Raw genomic sequence first — 26,874 nt, 5'->3', positions numbered from 1 at the left:
TTAATTGTTAAAGGCTATATGGACGCAAGTTTCTAAACCGACAAAGATGATTTCAGATCACAGTCTGGGTTTGTCTTCTGCCTCAACGGAGGAGCAGTAAGCTGGAAAAGTGCTAAGCAAAGCACCATTGCGGATTCTACAACTGAAGCGGAGTACATTGCTGCACATGAAGCAGCAAAGGAAGCTATATGGCTAAGGAAGTTCATATGTGAACTTGGTGTAGTCCCCTCCATTAAAGGACCAATAGCCCTGTATTGTGATAATAACGGAGCTATTGCACAGGCAAAGGAGCCTAGACACCACCAGAGAGTCAAGCATGTACTTCGTAGATTTCACCTTCTACGAGAGTTCGTTGAAAGAAAAGAAGTCGAGATAAACAAGATTGGAACTGATGACAACATATCAGATCCATTGACTAAACCTCTGCCGCAGGCGAAGCACAACTTGCACACTGCAGCTATGAGAATCAAGCATATTGGAGAATGGCTTTGATGTCTCTGTTTAATGTTTTAAAGTTTTAGAGTTTAAATCTTTGTAAAACATTATTGGTTAATCATTCACAATAAATGAAAAGAATTCATTTTTCCATTTAATTTGTGGTTTATTAAATGATGAGTCCCTTCAATTTGACAATATATTCAAGATAGACTGTCAGGACCAGTCCTGTGACTAAGAAATGTCTATCAAGTGAACTTGAATGTCAAAGGTTGAAATTGGTCCCTAGTCGGAGTTTTCTATAAAATTGGACGCATAGAAAACGTTAGACGATTAGAATGCAAGATGACTAGTAGTTCTGTTTCTTGAACTATGTGGACATGGCAATGTCATAATCATTTGCATAGATACTTACTTTGGGAAGACTAGTATCGGACAAGACCTATGAAACTTTACTGTAAGAGATGAAAATCTGTCATAAGTAAATTTCATTAAAATATTAGACACTAAATCCTCAATACCTGAGTGATTTGAGATTACTTGTTTGAGAACTGGTTGCTTTGACGTTGACCAACCGTCGCACCGTAAAAGGAGGCTATAAAGGCAACGCTCAGGTAATCACCTATCAAAAGAAGTCTAATCTCAAGATCGCAAGATTGGGATTGTCCTCCCATAAATCGGGATGAGATGCTTAAAAGTTGTACAAGGCCACTCGGAGAGCTAGAAACTGTGAAATGCATGGCCGTGCTCGGATGAATCATAGGCTATGATTATCTGTTTATTTGATCAGTTGAACTCTGAAACCGAGGAACACCTCTAGACATAATAAGGATGACAACTCTTACCTTATGTTCAAGAGCAAGCATCAAGCGACAAAGGAATTAGGAAATGCACACTTGTCCCTAAGGACAAGTGGGAGACTGAAGGAAATAATGCCCTTGGTCCAAGTATGCATTCAATGTTAAGTCTAATAAATGCGGTTCAGTATTAATTAACAAGTTAATAATTCAGTGAGATCAAGTGAGCTGAATGCCTAGCTAGAGGTCGCTTCAGTTCAAGTGGAATTAATGATATTAATCCAAAGCTTACTCTTGACTGAACCCGTAGGGTCACACAAATAGTACGTAAACGGATCAAGTATTTAATGACATTAAATACTCCATCTATGGAAATTCGGAATCGACGGATCTTGGTTTCAGTGGGAGCTGTGATCGTCACAGGCAAGAAATGAATACTCCGGAAATGATGATATTGCCGGAAACGGAAATATGGATCGTATCGGAAATATAAATATTATCCAAGTCGTAGATGTTGCCGGAAACGGAAACATGGTACGTATCGGAAAATATTATCGGAAATGGAAATATTGCCGGAATCGGAAATATTGCCGGAAACGGAAATATTGTCAGAATCGGAAATATTATCGGAATCGGAAAATAATTCCGGAAACGGAAATATTAAATATTTGTTCGAAACGGAAATTAATTCCGGAATCGGAAATATTAAATATTGTTCGTATCGGAAATGAATTCCGGAACCGGGAATTTAATCGGAAGCGTATCGTACGAATTAGCATCAGACGAGGCCTGCCAGACGAAGGCCCAGCACGAAGCCGGGCCATCGCCCAGCAAGCCAGCGCGCCACAAACGCACCAGCCAAGGCTGCGCCAGGCCCACCGCAAGGCAGGCCCAGCGCGCGCCAAGGCTGCGGCAGCGTGTGGGCTTGCGGCAGTGGGCTGCGAGCTCGCGGGCTGCGCGCGCGCGCGCATAGCGCCCCTCGTGGGCTGCTGTGCGTGCGTGTGTGTTTGTGTGCTACTCGAATCCTAAAGCTACCGGGATTTGTCATATGATTAAATCTAATCCTAAATGATTTAGTTTATTTAATTAGAGTCCTAGTAGGATTATAATTAAATAAATTAGTATCCTAATAGGATTCCAAATCCTTTTCCATAACTCTATAAATAGGTGCCTAGGGTCACATATTTACATAGGGTTTTCAAGTATTCAAAGTGAGTTTTTGAGAGCAAAATTCAGTCATACATTTGCCTATAAAGTGCCAAAAATAATAGTACCTTAAGGGAGATTCTAGTTGGTCAATCTTAAGGCGGATCCGGACGTGTTGTGGACTATCTACGGAGGGACGACACTTGGAGTCCTAAAGACTTGTTCTTGTTCGGTTCGGGCGCAGCTAGTGAAGGCACGCAACAAAGAGTATGCATCTAAACTATGCTAAATGGTTATGTGTAAATAATATGTTTTCCTGGCTTAATGGTTTTTCCGCATGATTTATGAATTGTCATATGTATCATAACCTAACATTAATAACTTTAAAATAAATGCTAGCATGCAATCATTAAAGCTATTAAACATTTCATTCATGCAAAAGCAAAAACATGGTCCAAAAATGAATAAAACGATTCCAAGACCCTAAAAGTCCTAAAACCTTAAGCAGCTTTGGCATGTCTTAAGTAGTTTAAGATTCTAGGTAAGCAAAACATATTGCTAGTAATCTCCAAATTACTCTTGGTTAATAAATTAATACCATAATTTATCCCATTGCCACAACATAATGCCATTGTTGTTTGAGTTGAAACCACAATCAACGTGCTCCTTTGGGACGTCTTACCATCTAAGTCAACTAATATAGCACTTCGCTTTGGCGTAAACCTACTACGTTAGATCCTTAGATTTTTGTAAGTGCTTGATTTGGAAAGCAATTTTTAAACTCAATATTTCTTTGGACCTAGTTGTTTCTATGTTGGTTCGATTATTTAGTGAACTAAATCTAATCGAGTCATACAAACAACCTATTCATGCATAATATAAATTCATTCAAGCATAATATATATAAACTGCATAAATAAATTGGTGAACAGGTATGGCCCAAAACTCCTGCCTTGAAGCATCCAATCTTCTTCACCATCTTGTTAGCTTGGCATCGTCTTGAATCTTCATTCAATTGCTAACTTAAAGTTCTAAACTTAGAAATACTTGAAAATAATAAAATTACATCCAAATTTCCATGGTACGCAGACCATATTTAAAACTTTACATTCAAAGATAGAACGGTTCGCATACCGTATTTAACTATCCTAAATGGCCATACTAGTCACTTGGAGTACATACATTACATAAAATGTACATTCTATGCATTCACCCATTCGTATGCTAAAACGAATGGCCCATGTTAATTATGCAAGTATTTACGTGAATTAATTAAAATTCACGTTCACAAAAACGCGTCCTAAAATATTAATCAATTTCCAAATTATTAATCCTTAGACTTTATTCTAATTAAAATTGAATTTAATTAAAATAATGCGACCTACGAAAATAATTAAAAATAATTATTTCATTTTAATTCCATTTAGCGGCTCCCACTCAAACCAATAATTATTCCGGATAATTAATTATTTAAATATTAAATTAAACTCGCGGCTCGGCCCATGTAAATAAAATAATTAATAATTATCCCGTTATCCCAAATTAATGCAAACATAAAAGTCAAGCCCAACGAAACAAAAAAAAATTGTTTGTGTGCATGTGCGGGCTAGGCTTGCGCCCAGCCCAGCATTGCACGCTTTGGCCTACAAGGCACACGAGCAAAGCCCATGCCCCTCGCAGCCCGCACCTACGTACCCGCAGCATTGCTGCTGCCCCTGTGTGCGGTTGTGCTCGTCGCTGCGCAAGGCAAGCTGCCTTGCTTGCCCCTTCCTCGCCCAGTGCGCGCGGCACGCAGCACGCTGCTGCTGCCCGCGTTGCTGTGGCTCGGCACAGGCGTGGCAGCCCGCGTGGCTCGTCGAGCCACACGTCCACCCCACCTCAAATTTGTGCCTTTGGTTCGTGTCTGCGGACCAACTTAATTAAAAAAAAAAAATTAATTTCACGAACGTTTGCATTAAGTTATTTTTCATTAAAAAAAGTTACGATTTTTATTTTCAAAAAATAACGATTCTTACGATTTAATTAACTTAACAACAATCCAATTTCGATAAAATTATTAAATCAAGGCTAACATTATTCAAATTTTAAGAACAAACGATTTCAACTGAAAATTTGAACTTTTAAATAATCAAATCTAAAACTTTAAATCGTTACAAACATTTAAATTTCAGATTTTAATCAATTTGGTTTAAGTGTCGATTAAAGTTAACTAAACTATACAAAATTTTAATCCAATAATTTTTAAAATTCTCCACTGACCATGAAATTATTCCCTTTCCCAATTAACCAAATTATTAGATCCAAATTATTTAAAAAATCAATTAGTGATCTAAAATTTACGAATTTGGGGAAAGCAAAATTAGGGTTTATACTTATAAAAAATGGTGGAAATCGTTACCATAATTCAAGAATATACCCAACAGCATTGTGTCAAAATTTCAATCAATTCCGAGTAGTTTAGGTCGACCAATTAATTGAAAAACTTTCCGAATTTATTAATTTTAACTCGAAAATTAACAAAAACGCCCCAAAACACATACTTTTCGGCCTGTTTTTGCAATTCCGTTCTCATGAGTTGATCTTAGAAAATCGTTTTCAATCAGATTAAGGTTCGAAAAGTTGAAAATACGAATCTTTTCTATTTCAGAACCTATTACGCAATTAATCCAATAATTCATAATACTTCCGAAAAATCAACAAAATTCCAAAAAAATTCGACAACAGCAAAAACAATTAAATCATGCTAAAAAATGCTTTGAATACATAAGGCTCATGATATCACTATAGGGGAATACAGTTAAACATACATAACATGTGCGGAACAATCCCCAAAGCCAGGAAACATGTATAAAGCATAGATCAAGCAAACTTACATTCGAAGTGTATTTTCCCGAGTAATGTATCAACGAAATCGAAAAAAGAACTCCACTTGTCGTTCCTCTTCTTGGTTCACCGACACGTTCAAATCCGTCTTGATAATCGTAGCTTGGACAATCACTCAAGAATTTTTTCTTTTCGGGATGAACAGTTTTCACAGAGAGAAAACTGAAGAACGTAATATTAGAATTAGGTTTAGGGTTTCTGGAAAACTGATTGTGTGTTGTGTGTTGTGTGCAAAAATATAATAACTAAATATTATATTAGTGTAACCGGCCAAGACAAGGCCTTGACCGGCCACACTTGCACACACGGCCTCACAGACCCGTACACAGCCAATACGCTGCAGGCGAAGCTCACAGCGTGCACAGCCGAGCAGCTGGGCCATGGGCCTCGCGTGCTCGCTGCTGCGTTGCTTTGCTTGTTGTGCGCTTGTGTCACGCCACGGGCTGGCCTGCTCGCGAGCTCGCTGGCTCGTTGGACCTTGCGCGCTTGCGCGCTTGGCTCGACGAGCCGGCAGCTCCGATGCTCCTCGTATTCGCGACTAATGCCTTATGGCTATTATTTATCGTATCGTTTACGACGAATCACCATCGTACGATACGATTATTCGTTTCGCCCAGCTTACGAATATTCGCGATACGATATACGATTCTGATGCAAGGTTGTATCGTATAATACGTTTTCCAAAACTAATTCCCGAAAAGCTATTAAATGAATTTCCGATTCATTTCATCTGGTGATCTGTTACATGCCATTGGTGTGACCTTGTAGGTTCAGTCAAGAGTAAGTTGTGAGCTTAATATCTATTAGAACTCACTAATCGGAAGCATTGCTTCAGCTAGCTGTTCCGATCACTTGATCTCACTGAATTAATTGTTCGCAATTAATCTAAACCTTGGTATTAGACTTAATGCACCTTGGGTGAAGGACATATTTCCTTCAGTTTGTTATGCCTAAGAATGTATGTAGGAGAGATAGCTTGTGGTTTGCTACTTTGTAAGCTTTATGCTTGGTCTGTTTTCTAGCTCTTTGGTGAAATGGTCCAACCTAGTTGGTTTGTTTCACCTCTAAGTTAGTTTAGGTTGTAAATTTGTTTTGAGCTTTAATATTATTCGATCTTGCTTGCTTAGCAAAAAAAAAAAAAAATGGAAATATTATCTGAAAGGGAAATATTGCTGGAAACGGAAATATTGTTCGAATCGTAAATATTGCCGAAAATGGAAATATTGTCGGAATCGGAAATATTTTCAGAAACGGAAAGATTTTCCGAATCAGAAATATTACCAGAATCGAAAATCGAATCAGAAACACGAAGGCAGCTTAAGAGCCAACGCATGGGCTAGCACAAGCCGACCCATCGCCAACATTAGACCAACACCCATGGTGTAGAGCGCAAGTTCCCATAGGCCAGCGCCACAAAGCCATCGCATCGCGTAGGGCCAACCAACAGGCAAGAAGGGCCAGCGCACACGCGCTTAGGGGCCAGCCATCTCCCATGGGCCGTGCGCCTATTGGGCCGTGCACATTGGTGATTCAAGGTTTCTTAGGCGCCAAGTATCTTGCTATGCAAGTTGCTTGGGCCATAAGCAACCGGTTTATGTTAGGATTATGATTAGATTCCTAATCTAACTAAGCTAGCTTATTTCCTAAGTTATCCCTAATTCTAGTATCCTAATCCTAATACAGTTAGGTTTAATTATATTCTAGAATATACCATACGCTATAAATATCACCATAGGGTGAAATATTTAAACACACAACTCAATATACTTTTCCTATGATATAAAGTGAGATCCCGAATTCATAACACCTTAGATTATATACTAGTTGGTTGAACCTAAGGCGGATCTGAACGTGTTTTGGACTTTCTACGGAGGGACGACATTTGGCGTTCTAACTTGTTCTTGTTCGGTTAGGGAGCAGTTAGGGAAGGCACGCATCACAAAGTATGTAATCTGAATTATGCTAATTGATTATGTGCATTTCTGGCAACTTATGGTTTTTTCGCATGACATCAGATTGTTCATAACCTAACCATGGAATCACGAGCCTCTTGTTTAATTACATAATTAATTATTAAAACGGATTAAATTTTATAAATTTGCAAGAATTAAAGGGGTGAATTAATGTCGTGGTAATTAATTGCAAATTCATTTGATTATTTAATTATATATTCACAGGTTTTTCAGCAGTTTTGTCAATATTCATCGAAATCTTATGTTTTTATAGTGAATTCCGCACGTAAACGACGTCTTGAAATTATGAAAAAAATAATAATTTTTGGCCGAACCCGAAATTCGGAAATTAAAAGCCTAAATGTGACTTTTCGGGGGTTTAAGTTTTCGAATGCATAATTATAATTTTTAATGATGTTAAAACCAATATTTGCGAATCTTTTTAATATTTTTGAATTAATAAATGACCTACTACATATGATTAACAATTTCAAAATTTAAATTCGTTAATTATGCAACCTAATTTGTAATTACAATTAATTTGTTGAATTACGAATAAATTTGATTTTATTTCATTTTTTATAATTAGTTGATAACTTAATTGGGATCTCATGTTTAAAAGATCGCCTAAAGTTTGGTAAAGTTTGATTCTTTAAAATTTTATGAACCCTAATTTTAATCTCTTAAATTCATGTAGTCGGAAATTGTTTTAATTAATAAATTTTCGATTTTTCGCCTAAATTCGTGAAATTAATAATATGATTTATTAATTTTTCATGAAATTTAATATTGTGATTTTTTTTTTAATTTTTATAAACACGTTCACGAACTTGTACAAATTAGAGAATGAAGCAAGTTTGGCCTTAGGGGCTGCTGCCACGGCGCAGACATGCGACAACGAGCAAGGAAGCTTGTCGCCCATGCGGTGTGTTGTGCAGCGTGCAAGTGCACCAGTGTGCGGTGTGGGGCGCGAGCTCGTATGCTGCCCGCTGCCTGTGTGCGAGTGTGTGCGTGGGCGAGGACGAGACGAAGCAGCAAACAAGGCAGGCGAGGTTCAAGGCCTGCAACGCGCTCTAAAATTGCACGATTTCCGCTCCCAATTTAAATCTTTGAAACTAGGGTTTATGTTCTTCTCCAATTCAATATCTGAAATGTTCTTCCCCAATTAAATATCTAAAACTAGAGTTTATGGGAAAGAAATTAGTTTTCCCCAATTCAATCTTGCCGAAACTTAAAGAACTGGTGAAGAATAACAATGGAGGGAGATTGGAGAAAAGGAGAAGGAACCAGTGAAGAAGAAAATGAGAGAGGTGGGAAAAAAAGGAGGGAAAATCAGAAGTAGTGATGTATTTCTATTGTATTCCTATTGTATTCTTGATGATATACGTATTCCATTTGCCATCTCAGCAAAGCCACCTCACTATTTCTGTTCCTCTGTCATCATCCATTACCCAGTAAGAAAATAATATAATTTTATGGAAAATTCACATTAGTACACTTGTACTATTGACTTTTGCCAACGATACACTTATTTTTAATCATATTGCCAATGGTACACTTGAAATATTGACTTTCTTATTATCATGACCTATTCCATCAAATATTTAACTGCGTTTAACTGGGATAAAAGTTAAAAATTAAAAACAAACAAATCGCATATTTTCCATGTTAATTCACATAGTATGCTTTTTTTTTGACGGAGTACATCATAGTATAATACCACAAACTTCAGCAAGTTATTAACCGAGTGCATCATCCTCCTTTGTTGTGGCTATTTCATTCACTACCAATCAACTCACAAGTAAACAAACAACCACACTTGTGGACATTTTATAGTCTTTTATCTTTTTCCAGGCTGCTCTTTTCCTTCTTCTCTCCTTCTATTTCTGCAAGGCCAGCCTTCGATTAATCCTACAATATGAATGTAAGGTTGTGTTCAAACAAGAGGTGTAATATCTTGTATATATAGTGGACCAGTGGTGTAATGCATTAATACAGTGTAGTTGTGTACTAGTGAGTAACATTGGCTTATGGCTCCGAAGTTGCCTAATATGCAGTCTCATGAAGATCATTAACTCTGATTACTAAAATGATATATGATCCGTCTTCAAAGGATTCTTGTATGTGCTCTTCAAGCAAAAAATAATCAGCACATATATACCGACTTCAGGTAACAAATATAGTAGCATTTCGGTGACAATTTAGACTGTAACCAAAGTCATTGCTGTAGGAACTACTGCACAGAAAACCAACAATAGAGAAATTGCTTTGAGACTTAAAGAAGAGTTTCTTCAGAAAATCATCACATAGAAAATTGTCCGAATTAAAGTGTGTTCAAACTGGAAGTGTTATGGTTTCTTTATTTGTTTTCTATTTTTGTTTTTTAACCAATGGTACCTCAGTTAAACTATCTAATGAAAAAGTTCATAGTAATAAGGATGTGAACATTATAAATGTACTATTGACAAGTCAATTTATATTGAGTGTATTGTTGGCAAAAGCCAATAGTACAAGTCATAAGTGTACTACTCCGTATTAGGAATTTCACTAATTTTATTTTTGGCTATATTGGCTACTGTAGCACTGCTACAGTCTGTAGGCCTTGAAGCCCAATGAGGGTTTCTAAACTTCAAGTGGCTTGTGTCCATATGAACACAAGTGATCCAAATACAATCATTTTGAGTACCAACCCATAATATGTCAGTACCAAAATGCAAAATTGCTTAGAAATACCACCAATACAAGTCATATTGTGTTATTGATATTCACATAATTTGTATTAGTACTAACATATTTTGTATTGGTACTCCAGATTCTGTATTAGTATATGGACACAAGCCACTCGAGTCCAAGACTTCCTCGAAGCCCAATATGCTTTATGACTAATACTTCCTCCTCAATTCACGCCTCACTTTTACCAGAGATATAATAGTTCACCTCCTTTCTCCATTTCAAGTTCTACCCCCCGCAAGGCCGCAATGAAGACAGAAACATCTGCAAATGCATCCTCAAGTGAGTCTAATTTTTGGATCTCGTTTAGTTTGATTGGTTAAACTTCATTGCTCTTGTTAATTACAAAATCTTTTGGTACATTTCAATTGAATTTTCGTTGTTGGGTGATTTATAATAGTAATGCAATTGCTGTGAGTTGTTAATTGCATTGAATAATTCAAAATTTGAAATTATGTATGGAATTAATCCTTTGAAACAGAATAATAATGGGAATTTGATTTAGAAATTTCTCTCTTCAATTGAATAGAACTACTGTAAATTAAACTAAATTTGTGATGAAATTAAGCAAATTTAAGTCGATAAGATCACGTTTTGGTGAGTAGATGATATTGCATCGGTTGTAAGACATTTGAAGCTCGAATATAACACCAATCAATAAGTTTCATATGTTAAATTAACTTCGAGCTATACTTTTAAATTGTTTTTGCTACTCATTGCTGAACAAACTGTTGTAGTAAGTCATGTGGATTTTGTGAACAATGTTAAATTGCAGATCCTTCTTTGTTATAATAGTGGTAACTTGTGCAATGTGTTTATTTATGCTCTGTAATATCTGTTCAAAGGTCTTTCATGGTTTCACCCATTACTCGTAACTTCTGTAGTTGTTAAGGATGATGCTTTTGTGCAATTTCTACCTTCAATAGGTTACATTAGAGGCTTACAGCGGCCAACTATAGGTATGGTACCAAACCCAATCCCTTCTTGCTCGTCTTAATTATGAGATAAGAACTAAAATTCATCCCCACTTCATCACCTATCCGGGTATCCACACCCGCCTCAAACCCACCCCTGGACTCGACATTTTCTTTTCGTAAAACAAGTTTGAAAATTAAACTCTATTCTAGAGTATTAGACAATATAGCTGTCTTGTTAAAATAAATAGGTAAATAAACAAATTTTATAATATGCATGTTAGTAGTAAAAATGGTGATATATATGCATATTTTAATTAATTATTGAAGGATAAAAAAGGTGGACGGATCCAATTTATAATCCATCCTCGATCGCCCCGTCACCCTCAACGGACAATTTTTATCCTATCACACACAAAACTTTTCTCAAATCCCATTCGCCTGGGACAAATGCACAAGACATGGGGTCTTTGTTTAACTTGTCCCCATTTCCGGCCCACGATAAGTATGGTACCCATCCTCATTCCAAACTCAATCCTTATCCCATCCTCACGGGGAACTAAATAAAACTCATCCCCACTCAATCCCTCGCGCGGGAATCCGCACCCGCCTCAAGCTCAACCCTAGGTCCGACAATTTTTTACTTTTTTTGATTGAGAGTTTTGAATTTTAAAATTTTGTTCTAGAGTATTTGACAACTTAGTTGTCTGTTCAGGGCGATTGGGTAAGCAAACAAAATTATAATATGTAGTATAGTATTAAAATAGTATTGATATACTCATAATCAATTAGATAAAATACCAGCAAGGCGTTCAAGTCCAATCCACAATTAATCCACAATTCATCATTGCTCGTTTAGCCAAGGTGGATAACCCTATTCCCGTCCCAAAAAGAAGGCGGATAACCCCATTACCCCCCATTACCCGCATCAAGATACTTTTTTTATCCCCATATATAACCCACAAGACTTATCTCCATCTCCGCCTACTTGGGCCAATGATTGGGTCAACCATATTGGGGCCAAAGGGGGGGGGGGGTTTCAAAACTTTCCTCTATCCCCGCGTCGATAACTAAGTTACATGTATATCGAATAGTTCATTATCGCAAGGGTATTTAGTATATCACTTGTGCGATTCACGGTATATAAAATTTTAACATCAATCTATATACTAATTTAAAATCAATCTATTTACTTGAGTAATAGTGGAAATGTTTACGTTAATAGATTAATAAACTACAAATATTAATATGGACACTGAAATTCTATTTAGAACTCCTATTTTCTTCTTTTTTGAATGTTCAACAACAAAGCAATCCAAGTAGTCTACGCTATTTTGAATTAATTGAATTATTTTTCATAATAGGGGATTCAAATATTATTAGAGATATGAATAAGTGATATTCTGCCCGTTCTATGTCCTTTTTTATATACCAATTGATATTATACAATAAAATATTATAAATTCGATACAATTGATATCATACGTCCACGTGGCATGCTGTTATTAGTCCATTATAATTATTTAAAAAAAATCCTTTTAATTTTCTTTCATTTTTTAATTTTTTTTCTATTAATTGTTGAATTTAGGCATGAAAGAGGCTCAATAATTTTTTTTATATTTTCTTAATCAAGGTTAGTGGGTGTAACCTTGTTAGCCGGTAACTGATCATTTGGGTGCAATAAAAGCGAATGGGGTATAAAGGTTGGATTATTAGATAATAATCGATAGGTTGGATTATTAAAAGTAAATGGCCCAAAGATTGGATTATTAGAATTAATTTTTTTTTTTTAAAAATAAAATCCTTACATTATATTCGTATAATATACTCCATATTGGATTCCATAATATTTTATATAGAAATGATTGATGCAGTATTGTCGGCTACACATTAGTTAGTATGTAAATTAGTAATAAAGTCAAAGATATTTTATGAGTATATATGCTATAATTTTTTTTTCTATAATTAAGATTTTGACATTATTCTATATATTCTGTATATAATATCTTATAATCCCCTTACCCGTTAGATATCCTTTTTTCATCCACTCTGTAGATAAATATACAACGGGTCTGGATATAATTATACATTTTTTTGGAGGGAAAGGATATAATTATACTTCGTATATACTTTCTTGGTATCTTACGGTTGACCAACATCTTTTGCATATGTATCCTTTATAATATAATCCTTATAAATCTCATCCTTATAAGATTAATACAATGGGTCACGATATGACTTATTAATCTCATCCACTCCGTATATAACATATTATGTCCTTTTTCCATCCACTCAGTATATAAGATCTTACGTTTATCTTATAATGGTTATACCACCAAAGTAATTATGAACTTATTTTTATAATTTGTTTATACTTTGGTCTTTGTGTCCATTTCCGATGGAGCCAAAGATTCATTTGTTGTTTTGGCTGTGGGATGTAATGGACTAAATCAAAATGGCTCTTAAAACCTCTTCGCTTCCTTTCCATGAAGTAGAAGATGATCGTCCCCTTGTCGTCCCGTTATCGCTTTTTGAGTCAATTGGAAACAACCTCTCTGCAATTGCAGGGGTAAGGTTGCGTACACCTGACCCCCCTTACCCCGCTTCTTGCGGGAGCCTCTTTGAGGTAATGGGGTAATGATAATGATGATGAATGTTTATACTTTGGTCTTTTTAAAACCCACGTATAATGGTCTTTTTAAAGCATAAGATACAACCTTAGTTTTAAAAAGCACGCCTTTTTGCGCTTAAAGCCTTGGAAGCTCGGAAGCTCACAACAAAACGCTTTTGCCAGCCGAAGCCTAGCGATATATGGGAAGCGCACGCTTCCTAGCGCTTCGGTGCTTCTGCGCTTCGTGTAGTTGGCACATAAGACCCTTCTTTTTTATAAAAATAAAGCCACGTGACTCTAATCTTCTTTTTTAAATATCACGTGATTTTTTTTTTTTTTTTTTAAAGCGAATATTTGGGAAGTTTTTGAAAACCCTAGTGCAATTTTCTCCCATAGCCGGACTTCTCTAGCTTTCTCGCCGGATTTCTCCCGTCGGATTCTGAATTTTTCTTTAATCGTTTTGATTTCTCTTTTTTTTTGCATATGTCCTTTCCATATTTTCTCCATATTTTCTGAACTTTTGAAATTTTATTATTTCTTTCCGGGTGCGCTTCGCCTACAAAAAGCGCTTTCGCTTTCGCTTTGCGCTTAAGCTCCAGGGCCCTTTTGCGCTTCAGTGCGCTTCACCCTTTTTAAAACTAAGGATACAACCATTATATACGTGGGTTTTAGAATGGTTGTATCTTATGTAGTTTAAGAAAATCTAATAGATTTGTTTGAACGGGTATTATTTTGGTCGTATGAAAACGTAAAATAGGGAAACACCAATGAAGATATTCACTTTATGTACGACGATTACGATAGTATCTCAATTCTTTATGCTATTTCTTCCAATAAACTAAAATAATACTCCATATAGATAATATATACTTCTGCTCTGCAATTAAATAAAATATTAGTTATACTTTGGGAACAATATCTCACGCCTAGGTGGAACTATTTTTGGGAGTAATTTATCACTTATGGAAATTAAAAAAGATGTTTAATTATTTCATTTTAAATTTTATTATTTATATTAAAAGAGAGGCCAACCAATGAGTGATATTTGTCATTACCACATTGATTTCCTCTCTTTTAGTATATTTATATAGATTGGGCCTACCCTGTGTTCTACTTCTCTCTTTCTTTTACCTTGTGTGGCTACTGTTCGACCTTTCTATCTATATTCAGCCACTCTTTCTGTGTTGAGCACATTGGTTGTTTGTATAACATGTAACGTCTTACAGGTGCCTTGAAGTTTCAGTTGCGCTCCTCTAAAGAGCAAGAAAAGATTTCTGCATCTGACATTGTCATGAAGGAAAGTCCGTTGAATTTGTTGCAATCTCTGTGTGGTATGTTACTTTTTGTATTCAGAAACTTCTGTTGTGAAAAATGTTTAGCGTATGTGACAAGCTACCACCTTGTTTTGGATGCTTAATCAGAACTTTTATGACCACACGAATGTATAAAAAGGCTCAAAGCGCACCAAGGCGATTCAGAGTTCCCAGCCCCTGGTGCGCCTCATTGAAGTCAGGCGCCCTAATAAAAAGTAAAAAAAAATTGTGAAAAAATGGTGTGCACCTTAATGCGCCTCAAGGTGCGCCTTTTTGTGCCTTAGGTGCGCCTCATCAAAATCGCCTTGCCCAGACCATAAATGGCACTGAACGCCTTGTGCCTCAGCCCCTTGGTGCGCCTTTTTATACACTGGACCATACATGTTATGAAAGCTTTCTAAGAAGGTTACTTCATGTGAGGAAATAAAATGTCAGTAGTATCTCCATATGATAAAACCTTTATCTGGTGAAGTAGAAATGTCAAGTGGCTAATATGCAACCCTCCCAGCTACTTTCTCAAAGGGCTTTGGTTTCTTCTCATAAAATTGGATATACTTTAAAGAGATCATAATTTTATTTCAAATGTATTTAAGATTGTCTATCAAAATATGCAGTGCTAAATTATTCCAAAAGCAGCACATTCTAATAGAGTTGTGCATTTTCCCTTTGCCACAGAGTAGTAAATTAATCTAGGATAGGTAGTTACTCAAAGTGAAAAGTAAGAAAACCTAAGTGACAAAGGGAGTGTGCGTCATTGAAATTCTGCTTCTCAAAATTGGGATGTTTTAAGCAGTGTATTCTACATCAGTGGCAGTTGAATAATAATTATTACTTTTTTGTAAGTAAACAAATAATTTCTTTTATATATTAGAAGAAAAAGGGTACTTCAACTGAAGAACTAAAGTTTAAAGACCTCTTGAGAAGTTGATACACGAAAATTTGGTGCCTATCAACTGAATTTGAGTTATCTACTCTGTTATGTTAGAAGGTGTAAGTTGAAGTGAAGATATAAAAGAGCTGCAAGAAAGAAGACGTTGCACAATTCCAAGCCTAAAATACACCTTAGATTAGCATCATAAAGAAGCATATTAGTATAGTAATCAACCTATATTACAAAGTCTTTTGACTTGGAGATCTGCAGCTAAAAGTCTCCTTGTCTTGTTCTAGGCTTCTGGCCACATTTCCACAACACCCCTCCACCGTGATTATCCCATATCCGCTTCAAACTAAAAATAGGCTGTCCCATTATGTAATGGTCACTGTATGTTGAAATTTTAAAATTTTACCGAAAAAACTATTATCTAGAGGTTACAGACTAAGACATCGTTTTTTCAGAAAGTGTTAGCTAAAATAGGCATTGTGTAATTTGATCAAAGAAATTGATTTCATTGGGTATGATGAAAAATCTTAGGGCTAGAAGTTATAGTACAAGCAACACAAAGACAATTATCATCGACAAAGATAATGTGTTAAATTTGACGAAGTGATTACATTTCGTTAATGGGTTGAAGTGCTGAGGAGAAAGAATCTTATAATAGTTGTCCCTTATTTTGATGTAACGATTTACGTGCTTGTGACTCTTCTCCTTGCACATTTTTACCTTTGTTAAGTTTGAGCAGAGACTCTTGTAGTTCTTGTGAAGTGCCAAAGGGATATCACTGGTCTTTCAGGTTGTCTATTTTTTTTTTTTACCGAAGTCTATAAGAGGTTTGAAAACAATAGAAGTCAAGTGGATCTTCAGTGTCAAGAAAAATTCTTATGGTGATATAGAGAGATACAAAGTTAGTCTTGTTGCTAAAGTAAAAGTGAAACACTGATTATGAAGATGTATTTTCTCCCATTGTCAGATTAGATATAGTGAGGTTGTTAATTTCGTCAGACTAGATATAGTGAGGTTGCTAATTTCTATTTTGATGTGAAATCAGTTTTTTCAATAGAATTCTAGTGGAACGGGTGTACACTCAAGTATGTTCAATAGGATTTTGTTGTCAAGGGGCATAAAGATAAAGGACTGAGATTAACGAAGCCACTTTATGTGTTAAAAGTAACCGCCACAACTGTGGAATGGTTGCCTATAAGTAGTTGGACGGTAAATATGTTTTATATAATTATATTTACATGAAATATTATTAGAAGTGTTTGATGATTTCAAGAAAAGCATGTTGCATGAATATAAGATGAAAGAAATTGGATGCATGTTCTAATACGTGGGCACCGAAGATTCACAATTTGTTGATGTCATTTTCATCTCATAAGAATCTGATACTGAAGTAATACTAGAAAAATGTTAACCTAGTTAGCACCCCAATGGAATGTGGCGTACTGGCGTGAAGTTTTAAAATTATCAAAGTGGGGAAAAGGTGAATGGTAGGAGGCTTTCGATACTTAACTATAGTAAGCCAAGCATCTTTTATTGAGTTGGCTTGTTAATCATTTCATGGAGAATCCATCTACTTCTCAAACAATTAGAAAATGTACCTAGATTATGCATTGCTCTTTTTACAATTCATAAGATCAAAGATTTCGTACTAAGGTTTATTGCGAATTTGCAATAGTAAGTTCACTGGAGATGTGGATGATTAAAAGAGCAGGTCTGGTTTTTCTAGTGAAAAGTAATGTTGTTTCATGGAGTAAACAAGAAACTTGTTTGCACTTTCTTTTCATGTGAATTTGCATATGTTGGTGCAACTTCTTGTGCTTGTCGTTCCATAAACGGAGTAGTTAAGTAGATTATTTAAAGAGATTTACCTTGTTACAACATGAAGTCATGAACCCACCAAGATCATGATTAATAACAAGTCAGCTTTTGATTTGGCGGAAAATCCAATTTCTCATTGTAGAAGCAATTAAGCAAATACATTGACACTAAGCTGTACTTTATGAGATAGCATTGAAAGCGAAGAAATCTACCTGAAATCTGTGAAGTCTTTGGACTAGAGTGTTGAAATATTTACAAAGCCCTTGATAATCCAAATTATTCAGAAGAAGCAAAAGTTGGTTAATCGATAGTGTGAGGAACTGAGGAAGTCTAGTTAAGGAGGAATATTATTAACAAATAGAAAATTGATACGGTTTATTGGAGTTAGCTGTTAGATGTTCTTATTAGCTGTTAACCACTTTATAAGCTTGAGGAGCTACTCCTCCCATTGGTAATTGGTTGTGGGATGGAACCTTCTATGCGCTTGTAAGTGGTCCAAACTCTTTACTTGGTTAGTCCAGGCTGATTCCACATTTTCTAAAAATAAAAAAATTTAATGTTGATGGATTCACGGTTAATCATACTATTTGGCATTGTGGTAAGACACTGAGCAGTGGCAAGTATGCAAGTTATTGATGCTATACATGTATGTCTTTCACAGATGGTGCTGTAGCTGGAGCTGTTGCGGGCAGTGTGGTAGAAGCAGCCTTATATCCGATAGATACAATTAAAACTCGGCTGCAGGCAGGTCTACAATCTTCAACATCGTGTTGCTGTTGTTTTGCAGTCTGATATAGTTTTTAATCTGTTAAAAAAGCTTCAAACATCATGTGTCCTTTTTAGGATAAACTTTGTATTTGTTTTGTTGCTCATTACCATGCATATGATAACTTTCTTTTTGACAAACTCCCTACTCTTAACTTCCAACTCTAGGCAGCCCATGGTGGTGGCAAAATCATTTTTAAAGGCCTCTACTCCGGATTGTCTGGAAATTTGGTTGGTGTTTTACCGTAAGTGTTATCCATTTTAATAGTTCTTTCTGCTTTTATGTTCATGCATTTGGTTGCATTCTGTTTCTGTCTCTCTTGGGTATGTGCCCAGCCGTACAGATGGGCAGCTATGTACGGAATTTATGTTGCCTATATCTGTAAGCAACTTCAGGATTCTGGATACAATTGATGTCAGTTTCAGGTTCTCGCAGTATTGCGTATATTGCTTTATTTAATTGTTTAGCAAGGGATAAGGCTGAAATCGCAAGCCCGGCGATTTGCCTTTTGGATCAAGGATCAAACATATACAATGATTTTGGTAGGGGTAAGGCTGATAGAGCCTCTATGCAATCATCAGAGTAAGGCTCTGTTCATACGACCTCCTTCCCCCCGCCCTTTGCAGTAATGCTGTGATAATACAAGTGTTTATTTCTTGTGCTTTCTTTGCCTAACCATGTATGTTATATTTAATTTTCTTTTGTAAGGAGACCATGCATATTATTAACTGTATAGGGTGTCAGTTATTAATTTATTATTTCTTTCCTTCCATATGTATGTGAAATTCATTGTAATATTTCAGGGCTTCTGCGATATTTTTGGGTGTGTACGAGCCACTAAAGCAGAAATTGTTAAAGACTCTCCCTGAGAACTTCAGTGCTCTGGCTCATCTGGTAAGTTGCATAAATGAGCAAAATGGGTAAAACTAACAGTAAGCTCTAACAAAGACGGAGTTAAAAAATTTCGTGCTAGACAGGCTTACTAATTGTAATACAAGTAGTATAATTTCATTTGGTACTTCGAAGTGTGCTGAAGCAGGTTTTCTGTGCATGTGAGACTTTTCATCTGGTAAACCACAGAAAACTGTCCATAAAGATGAAGTGATGTAATGATATAATTTAATTTAGTATTGCATAGCGTGTTGAAGCAGATTTTCTTTGCATGTGGGAAGTCTCATATTGTGTGGTTTTTTTGTGTGTGTGTGTTTTTATTATAAAAAAGGGGGAAAGGACCATTACTGGCCATTAATAACTTTGGATTATGGTGGACGTGATAAAACATGTGTCTAAACAGTCCTATACTTACTTGTGACAAAATCATGAAAATAGCAAGCTTTTAATCTGATCCCAGTCATCCCACTTATTTGCCCTTATGGGGAACCTAATGTGTTGCAGTATTGTCCTGTGTAACCTAATTCTTTATTTCTCTTCTTTCTTTTTTGGAAGGAGGTGTGGGGGAGGGGGTTGCAATATATTTGAGGAATCTCTCCTAACGCCAATAAATTTGCTATTTAATTTTTCATCAATTAGTCCATGCCAATAGCTTTTGTTAGACAAATAGCCAGTTTTAAACTTCATTTAGTCTGCAGGTGCCATTGCAGGAGCTGCCTCATCTATTGTCAGAGTCCCAACAGAGGTAGCAAGATATACTCCACAACTCTTTTCTTTTATCAGTGTATGCGGTTTAGTACTTTAATGTCATCCTAAACAATATTATAGGTTGTGAAACAAAGGATGCAGACAGGTCAATTTGCTACAGCCCCTAATGCAGTGCGCATGATTGTTTCTAGAGAGGGCTTCAGAGGCCTTTATGCGGTAAGTGAGATCTGTTGCTTGTTACAGAAATAGAAATCTTTTGTCTGTCAAGTTGGTATAGTACACAATGTTCTCCTTTCATGCCTTCTCTAAATGTAGCTGTGACTGTGAGGGATGCTGTCTTATTAACTGATGCTGTTGAATCCTAAAATTTTGTTTTTCTGTTGCAGGGTTATGGATCCTTTCTACTGCGTGATTTGCCTTTCGATGCCATGCAATTTTGTATTTATGAGCAAATAAGGATTGGTTATAAACTAGCAGTGAGCACTTTCTCTTGATTAGATTTTTATTTTTGTAGAGATATTTCATCATGTCTGCTTTGTGATCTTAGTATGTTTATTTGTCGGGTCCTGTTGCTTACGGGATAAATGATAAATGAAGCTTTGTAGTAATGTTGCTAAGATCTTCATTGTCAGAGCTAAAAAAGATCATCAATAACAAACTGGTTGCTGCCAAATTTTCTTTTGTGAGTTACCCTTGCGAATTTCTATCTTCAATGTTTGACGAAAATTAAATTTTGTTAATTTAAAAAATTTATCATGAAAAACATATATCTGCTGAATTCACTCATTCTCCACAGCACATGTTTAATAAACTGAGTTCTTTATGGGATACCTGCAAATTGGAATAGGGAACAACTAATATCACTAGGAATCTGAATGTAATGGCACTGGGAAAACATTTAGGAAATTTTGCAGGGGTTGGCAACCCCTGTATATTTGCAAAAGTTTCTCAACAATCCAATTCTTTTTTCTAACTTGTGTTCTTTATATATAAGCTCCCTAGAGACGTGAAATGCTTTTCTATTTTGGATGTCACAAATTAATTCTCCATTTTCTATAGAAGTATATATACAAGTATTCAAAAGTAATAATTTAAACATTGTATTTATTTTTCTCTTTCCATCACATCAACCAATTTTCTCTTTCTAGCTTAAAATTGACCTTTTCTCTCTTCATTTGCTACTGCTATTTTTTTTTTCATTCTGCTATTGTTACTTCTAATTCTTTGCCAAACCAAAGTGTGAAGAGGGAATCATCTTTAATTATGTTGTTCCTTGATTTTCATGTTCCGACAATGCTTATTGTTTCATCTTTTTTACTTTTGACTTGTGTGATCATAGAAAACCCAATGACACTTTTGATGATTTTCTGTTATAGCTTTGTCTAACAGACACTGGCACCCTCTTCTGAATCTTCAAATAGATTCTTTGTTCATTCTGCTTTTAGGTTACGAATTTCAGCATATGTTATTGAATAGTTTCTCATTCTCTTTTGTAACATTTTAGGAGTTGATGATTTGATGGAGAGAGACATAGCTGGTTACCATGCCCATTGATAAAAAACAATCTCCCTTTTTGCAGGCTAGGAGGGAACTGAATGACCCTGAAAATGCTTTGATTGGTGCTTTTGCAGGTAAATATTAAAACTACCATTTTTGTCTTTCTCTATGGTGCTAAGTACTACTCGTAGTAAGTAAATATGAACTTCAGACGTCTGCTTCTCTGCAGTCTTCTGTGCTCTGGTATTTGTATGAAACTCCATCCTTGTACAGTTGTACATATTCTCGGATTCTTGTGAACTGAACTAATGGTTCTTCTAGTGTTAATGAGAAGTTGTCTAGGATGCAACATGGATATGCTGATATGCATATGCTAAATAAAGTTCTGAAATACGAACTTATGATGCAACATTTTACTGGTTAAATAACTGAGTACTAATAGTTCATGTCCCATTCAGCATAGGTTTGTTAGCTGCTTCAGCACTGACAGATAAGATCTACACCTGCTACAGTAATTTTATGAGCTGTCCCTGGTGTGATATCTAGAGCACAGATAAAGTCAAGGTGGAATCCGTTTGGGGTAGGGATATGATCTTGGGTTGGCCCTCTCTCAGACCCCAAACCATGGCCCAACAACATTTTCTCCTCTGTCCCTACCTCTTCACAGTGAACCTTGATCCATAGCCAATTAGCCATGGCTTTCAAGCCTAAAACCTTCATCGGTCCTACCACTGAAGCAAAATCAATGTTCATCAGGGTAGAATACTTGTTGGGAATGAGTTAGATTTTTCTCAAATGGACAATTTTGCGATATGGTCTAAGCTAAGCTATATAGCTTTAAGATGAATCAATTTTAGGATGTTCAAAATTATAACGGGTGCAAGATATTGAGAAAAGAAGATTAGGCATAACACGATCCGTCCATTTTTGAACTTGATGGATTTAAGGCTCACTTATTGAACAGGAGCTATAACAGGAGCTATAACAACGCCTCTTGATGTGATCAAGACACGACTGATGATTCAGGTATATAATGACCCATCATACATTCCCCCGGCTTAAATCTTCTTAGATGTGAAATTTAATGTGCTAATTCTGCTGCCTATCCTTGTATCAACGTTGGTCTTGTTTCTTTAGGGGTCTAGAGAGCAGTACAAGGGCATATATGACTGTGTGAGGACCATACTGAGAGAAGAAGGAAGTCATGTATTTTTTAAGGTTGGTGTTTATCTTATATTCGACTATATTCTTGATTGTACCAGTATCATTAACTGTGATTTTGCGAATATAAGAGGAAGAACGAGCAAAAGGGACTCTACTCTAGTAGAAGAGAAAAGCCTCTTTCTAATATATCTAACAAATTTATTGTCAAAAACAGTAGTAAAGCTGTGTATTTAATTTGTATACTGCAGGGCATTGGACCAAGAGTTGTATGGATTGGAATCGGAGGCTCAATATTTTTTGGTGTCTTGGAGAAGACGAAGCAAATTTTGTCCAAAGGCCAGCCCAAGATTTGATCCTCCCAAACTGCGAAGAAGCATCTCACTCTTAATTTTTATTTTTGTAGGAAATTTTGTATCTTATTGTGATATTGAAACTTATAGTTGGTAAAGTCACGAGGTGATGCTAAAACCAACTGTAGAAAAATGTTATATCCTACAGTAAGGATGAATTTGTAGCTAGTCCGTCAAGAGTTTTAGGTAACAAGATGCTTGTTGTTGTGAGAAACTATTGTTAATCAATGATCCTCAACTAATTCAATAAAACACCAACTCGATATTTCCCAATTGGATGGTGAATGGAATTTTTTTATAGCATTGTACCTCACGCCTTAAAATCTCAAAACTCAAAATTATCCATTGTAGACGAAATCATATGTTAATGTTGAAAATTACTATAGAATAATACGAAGTACTACGAAGTATTATAATTTAGTAATAAAGTCTAAAATTATAAATTGGATATCATATCGGATATTCGATTTTCGATTCGAAATTTCAGATACTAGAAATTCTGGTGTCTGAACTTATTGGTTCATGGAAATCAATGTTAGAGTTATTGGTTATCTTCTGATCGGAAACCAAATTCTGATAACAACATCCGTTCAAGTGCTCAACACATACTCACCCCTAGTGATGAGAAGGGACGGGGGATACTTTTAGGCGTAATAGTTACCCTAGGGTGGAGTTGGACACTTGTTACGCCCACAGTTAGTCCCGTTTTACTTAATATTGCTTGCCACACATTCGCGAGGGAAGACAACTAAGAGACCCTAAACCCTTTATTTGACCCCCCTGACAGTGGCGACTCCACAAGGGAGTATATTTAAAAAATTGCACAAGTCTTCGACCACCCGATGGTAGTGACCTCTCCCGGCCCTCACCAGCCACATCCCATCTTAGGCTTTGTTTAGCGGCCCACCAAGATTCTCAACGTCATGTAGGATCGGCGCAAGTCTTGAGTTCTGATCCGCCTCTGTATAAAAACGAGGATAAGCAGAATAGCACCCCAAAGAGGTCCCAACCTTCTTGCCCGAATCAACACGAGCTCTACCCTCGGATCCTCCATCAGTAGCGGTGTTTCCCGAGGCACCGGGACCAAGAGATACCTTCGTTGGCCTTCCTTGGCCTGTCCAGAGGAATCTCCTCCTCTTCTCCCTCACTGGAGGTATCAACAACGAACCTGCTTTTACCCTTATCTCTAGCCATAGCCATAAATCCTAAATATAGGGTTTAGACGGTGGAATAGGAGAAAAGTGAGAAAGAAAAACAAGAAAATTCACAAAAAATACCTTATTCGAAAGCGGAATTCTCTGACAAGTCAAATTATGCAAAGCCCCGAAGAAAAATCCCAACGAAGATTTAAAGATCTCAAGAAATTCAAAGAGCAAATTCGCCTGAGATTGAGAGAATTTCAAGAAGCGGTGTGAAATAAAGTTTTGAATGAGGGATTGGGCTGGTTGTTATTTATAGGAAAATAAACCAAAACCGCCCAACTTCCCTTCAAAATCTACACCGTACGATCTGAGGAAGTTGAAGCAACAATGAAACTTGTCATAAATGCACAAATTCAGAATGCCTTTTTGAATAAAGTGGCGGGACTTTTGGACTTCGAAAACCGTCAAGATGCATATGGATACACATTCATTTAAACTTTAATGAAACGGGGTATGTTGTTTGGGTGCCCAATTGGCTACCAATTGAGCCTGCTGTCCAAAAGCCCACTTGACTAAAATATGACATAAAGTCAACACCAATCAAAGGCTCCTTGCCCTATTCAAGCGGCCCAAGGGGCATTAGTAATAAATGCCCTATCTACACACTTATAATTCTCTACAGTACACTCTCTATATCTGAACCAAGTACTTGTTTAGATATCCGAGGGGCTTTCCTCAGAAACACCCCCGAGGCTAGTAATCTTACTCGTGTGCAAGTATATTTGGACTCCACACAATCAATCAAGCTTCCATATCAACGAAAGGGCCTTCAACCCGAATCTTTGGAGTATATTTGGATTCCACAAAATCAATCAAGCGCCAGGATCCTCTGAAATTGCTAATAAACTCTACAATATAGAGTTTCTCCAATCTTATCCCTCCATCGTTACTTAATAAGAATCAATGGTTACAAATAAAGGGGAATAGATAGAAAAACTAAAAACTCCATAATATTTTTCCCAAAACTCACGCAACTTGTCTATTTCTCTAATACTCCATTATCAACAATTCACCGAACTCACGCACCTTCTCTATTTCTCTAGTACTCCGATATCAACAATTCACCACCATCAACCTTTGTTCCTCCTTCTTATTACATACCTTGTTAAGATCTGACCCATTAAACATCACGTGTGAAAATCTCACATTGATAAAATAGAAGAGAGTTAAACACTTAATAAGTCCAAGGGTCCACTCCCCTTATTGCCATATGGTTTTAAGGTGGAACCTTCTATGGCCTTGTTAAGTGGACTCTCACTTGGTGATGGGTACGGCTTAGGCCAGTATTTAACATGGTATCAGAGCCGGTCCCACGACTTAAGCCTTGGACCGTTAATATTCTGGGCCTATTAAAATGGCACATGTGAGGGGGAGTGTTGAGAAACACGCTCTGACCCATGAAACATCACACGTGACCGAATTAAAAAGGACTCACACGTGAAGGGAAGTGTTAAGATCTGACCCATGAAACATCACGCGTGAGATTCCTACATTGATAAGAGAGAAGAGAATTAAACACTTAACAAGGCCAAGCTCTAGTCCAATGGCAACTACGCCACCATCGGATGCTCGAATAGACATCAAAAATACATTGGGGATGATCTTTAGTCACTTCACGTCGGAATAAAAGTATAAATTATTGTAATTTATTTATAGATCTAGATTAATTAAGTTTCCAAACCGTCCTTCCTATATATATTTTTCTTGTTCACTATACTAGGACATCTTCACTATAATTTTTCAGCATAATCGTAGTCTGGTCGGAGGGATAGAAAGTGATTGTGGTGGTGGAATGGCATTACCGAATAATGCATTAATGACTGATTGTTTGCTTGTTCGCAGGAGCGATGTTGTGGTTAGGGAAATGTGGGATGTGTGAAGAAGGTAGATGAGCTTCAACCAGTCAATCCCCTTGATTGGCAAATAAACATATCAAGGGGTATTTTCGAAAATAAATTATCAAAATATACAATCTACATATTTAAGTGTACAATATCTTTTTATATTAAAATTATTTTATTTTATTTTTAATTTTTTTAAATATCAAATATGCTGTACATTGCAATTTCTAGATTGTATATTTGCTTATTGTAATTACGAAAATGCCACTTGATATGTCAATCAAGGGGATTGTTTTGAAATTTCTCGAAGGTAGATGAATTGAAATAGGGATTAATTAAAAAAAATTAAGGGCAATATTGGTAATTCAAGAAAATCTATTATGTAGAGTTCAAACTCAAATTTAGAGGATCCAAACGCATAATAGGCTAATACGGAGTAGCTGGGTAATTGTGAGAAAAATTCCACTCCCATCATAAAAAAGTGCATGTAATTGTAACTGATGAAAAAGTAATAATGAAGGATTTAATTTTAGTTATTTTAAATTTTACAAATTTTTAAAAATGGCGGTCAGACGCGTCAGACCTATCCACGTGTCCACCCATGGGTCAGGGCGCGGGTCAAATCATGATCCGCGGTTCAAAACTGTTTTTTCCGGGTTGAGTATAAAAGCCCTCTTTCCCACTCTTTTCCCTATTTTCAAATCACTGTTCACCACTTGAAGAGAGAAAATCGTTCGACTTCTACTATTTTAGGAGAGGGAAAGCTTTTTCTCTTTGATCTTCTCTTCGATTGCTTCAATTTCTGTAAGTTTTTTGCATTCTTACTTGTTTTTCTTTGTTCGTCTCTTGTTCGTACTAATTTCGCCTTTTTTTTGTTCGATTTAGGGTTTCGAAAGTGTGATTGTGATTTTTTCTGTTCTTCTTCAACATTCGGTAAGTTCCTTCTATTTTCATCTACTTTTTGTTCAATTTGTTC

At 36.3% G+C, this 26,874-nt stretch overlaps 1 protein-coding gene across 2 annotated transcripts; it reads left to right on the top strand.

The window, feature by feature from the left end:
• Positions 1 to 10,068: 10,068 nt before the first annotated feature.
• On the top strand, positions 10,069 to 23,128 carry LOC110792169 (probable S-adenosylmethionine carrier 2, chloroplastic). 2 transcript variants are annotated; one of them, XM_021996978.2, is made up of 12 exons: positions 10,070 to 10,225; positions 14,695 to 14,799; positions 18,141 to 18,227; positions 18,417 to 18,489; positions 19,049 to 19,139; positions 19,828 to 19,881; positions 19,965 to 20,060; positions 20,231 to 20,320; positions 21,424 to 21,475; positions 22,306 to 22,367; positions 22,479 to 22,559; positions 22,754 to 23,128. In XM_021996978.2, exons 1-12 carry the CDS (start codon positions 10,192 to 10,194, stop codon positions 22,856 to 22,858), a joined length of 930 nt encoding a protein of 309 aa, XP_021852670.1. In that variant the 5' UTR covers positions 10,070 to 10,191; the 3' UTR covers positions 22,859 to 23,128. The 2 variants fall into 2 exon arrangements, with proteins under 2 accessions (XP_056682630.1, XP_021852670.1); XM_056826652.1 differs by lacking the exons at positions 22,306 to 22,367; positions 22,479 to 22,559 and having other exon boundaries at positions 10,069 to 10,225.
• The last annotated feature ends 3,746 nt before the right edge of the window (positions 23,129 to 26,874 follow it).

This window comes from Spinacia oleracea, chromosome 4, assembly GCF_020520425.1.
Source record: "Spinacia oleracea cultivar Varoflay chromosome 4, BTI_SOV_V1, whole genome shotgun sequence".
Lineage (NCBI taxonomy): Eukaryota > Viridiplantae > Streptophyta > Magnoliopsida > Caryophyllales > Amaranthaceae > Spinacia > Spinacia oleracea.
The sequence above is the reverse complement of the archived record's forward strand: the minus strand, read 5'-3'. Positions and strand labels throughout refer to the sequence as shown.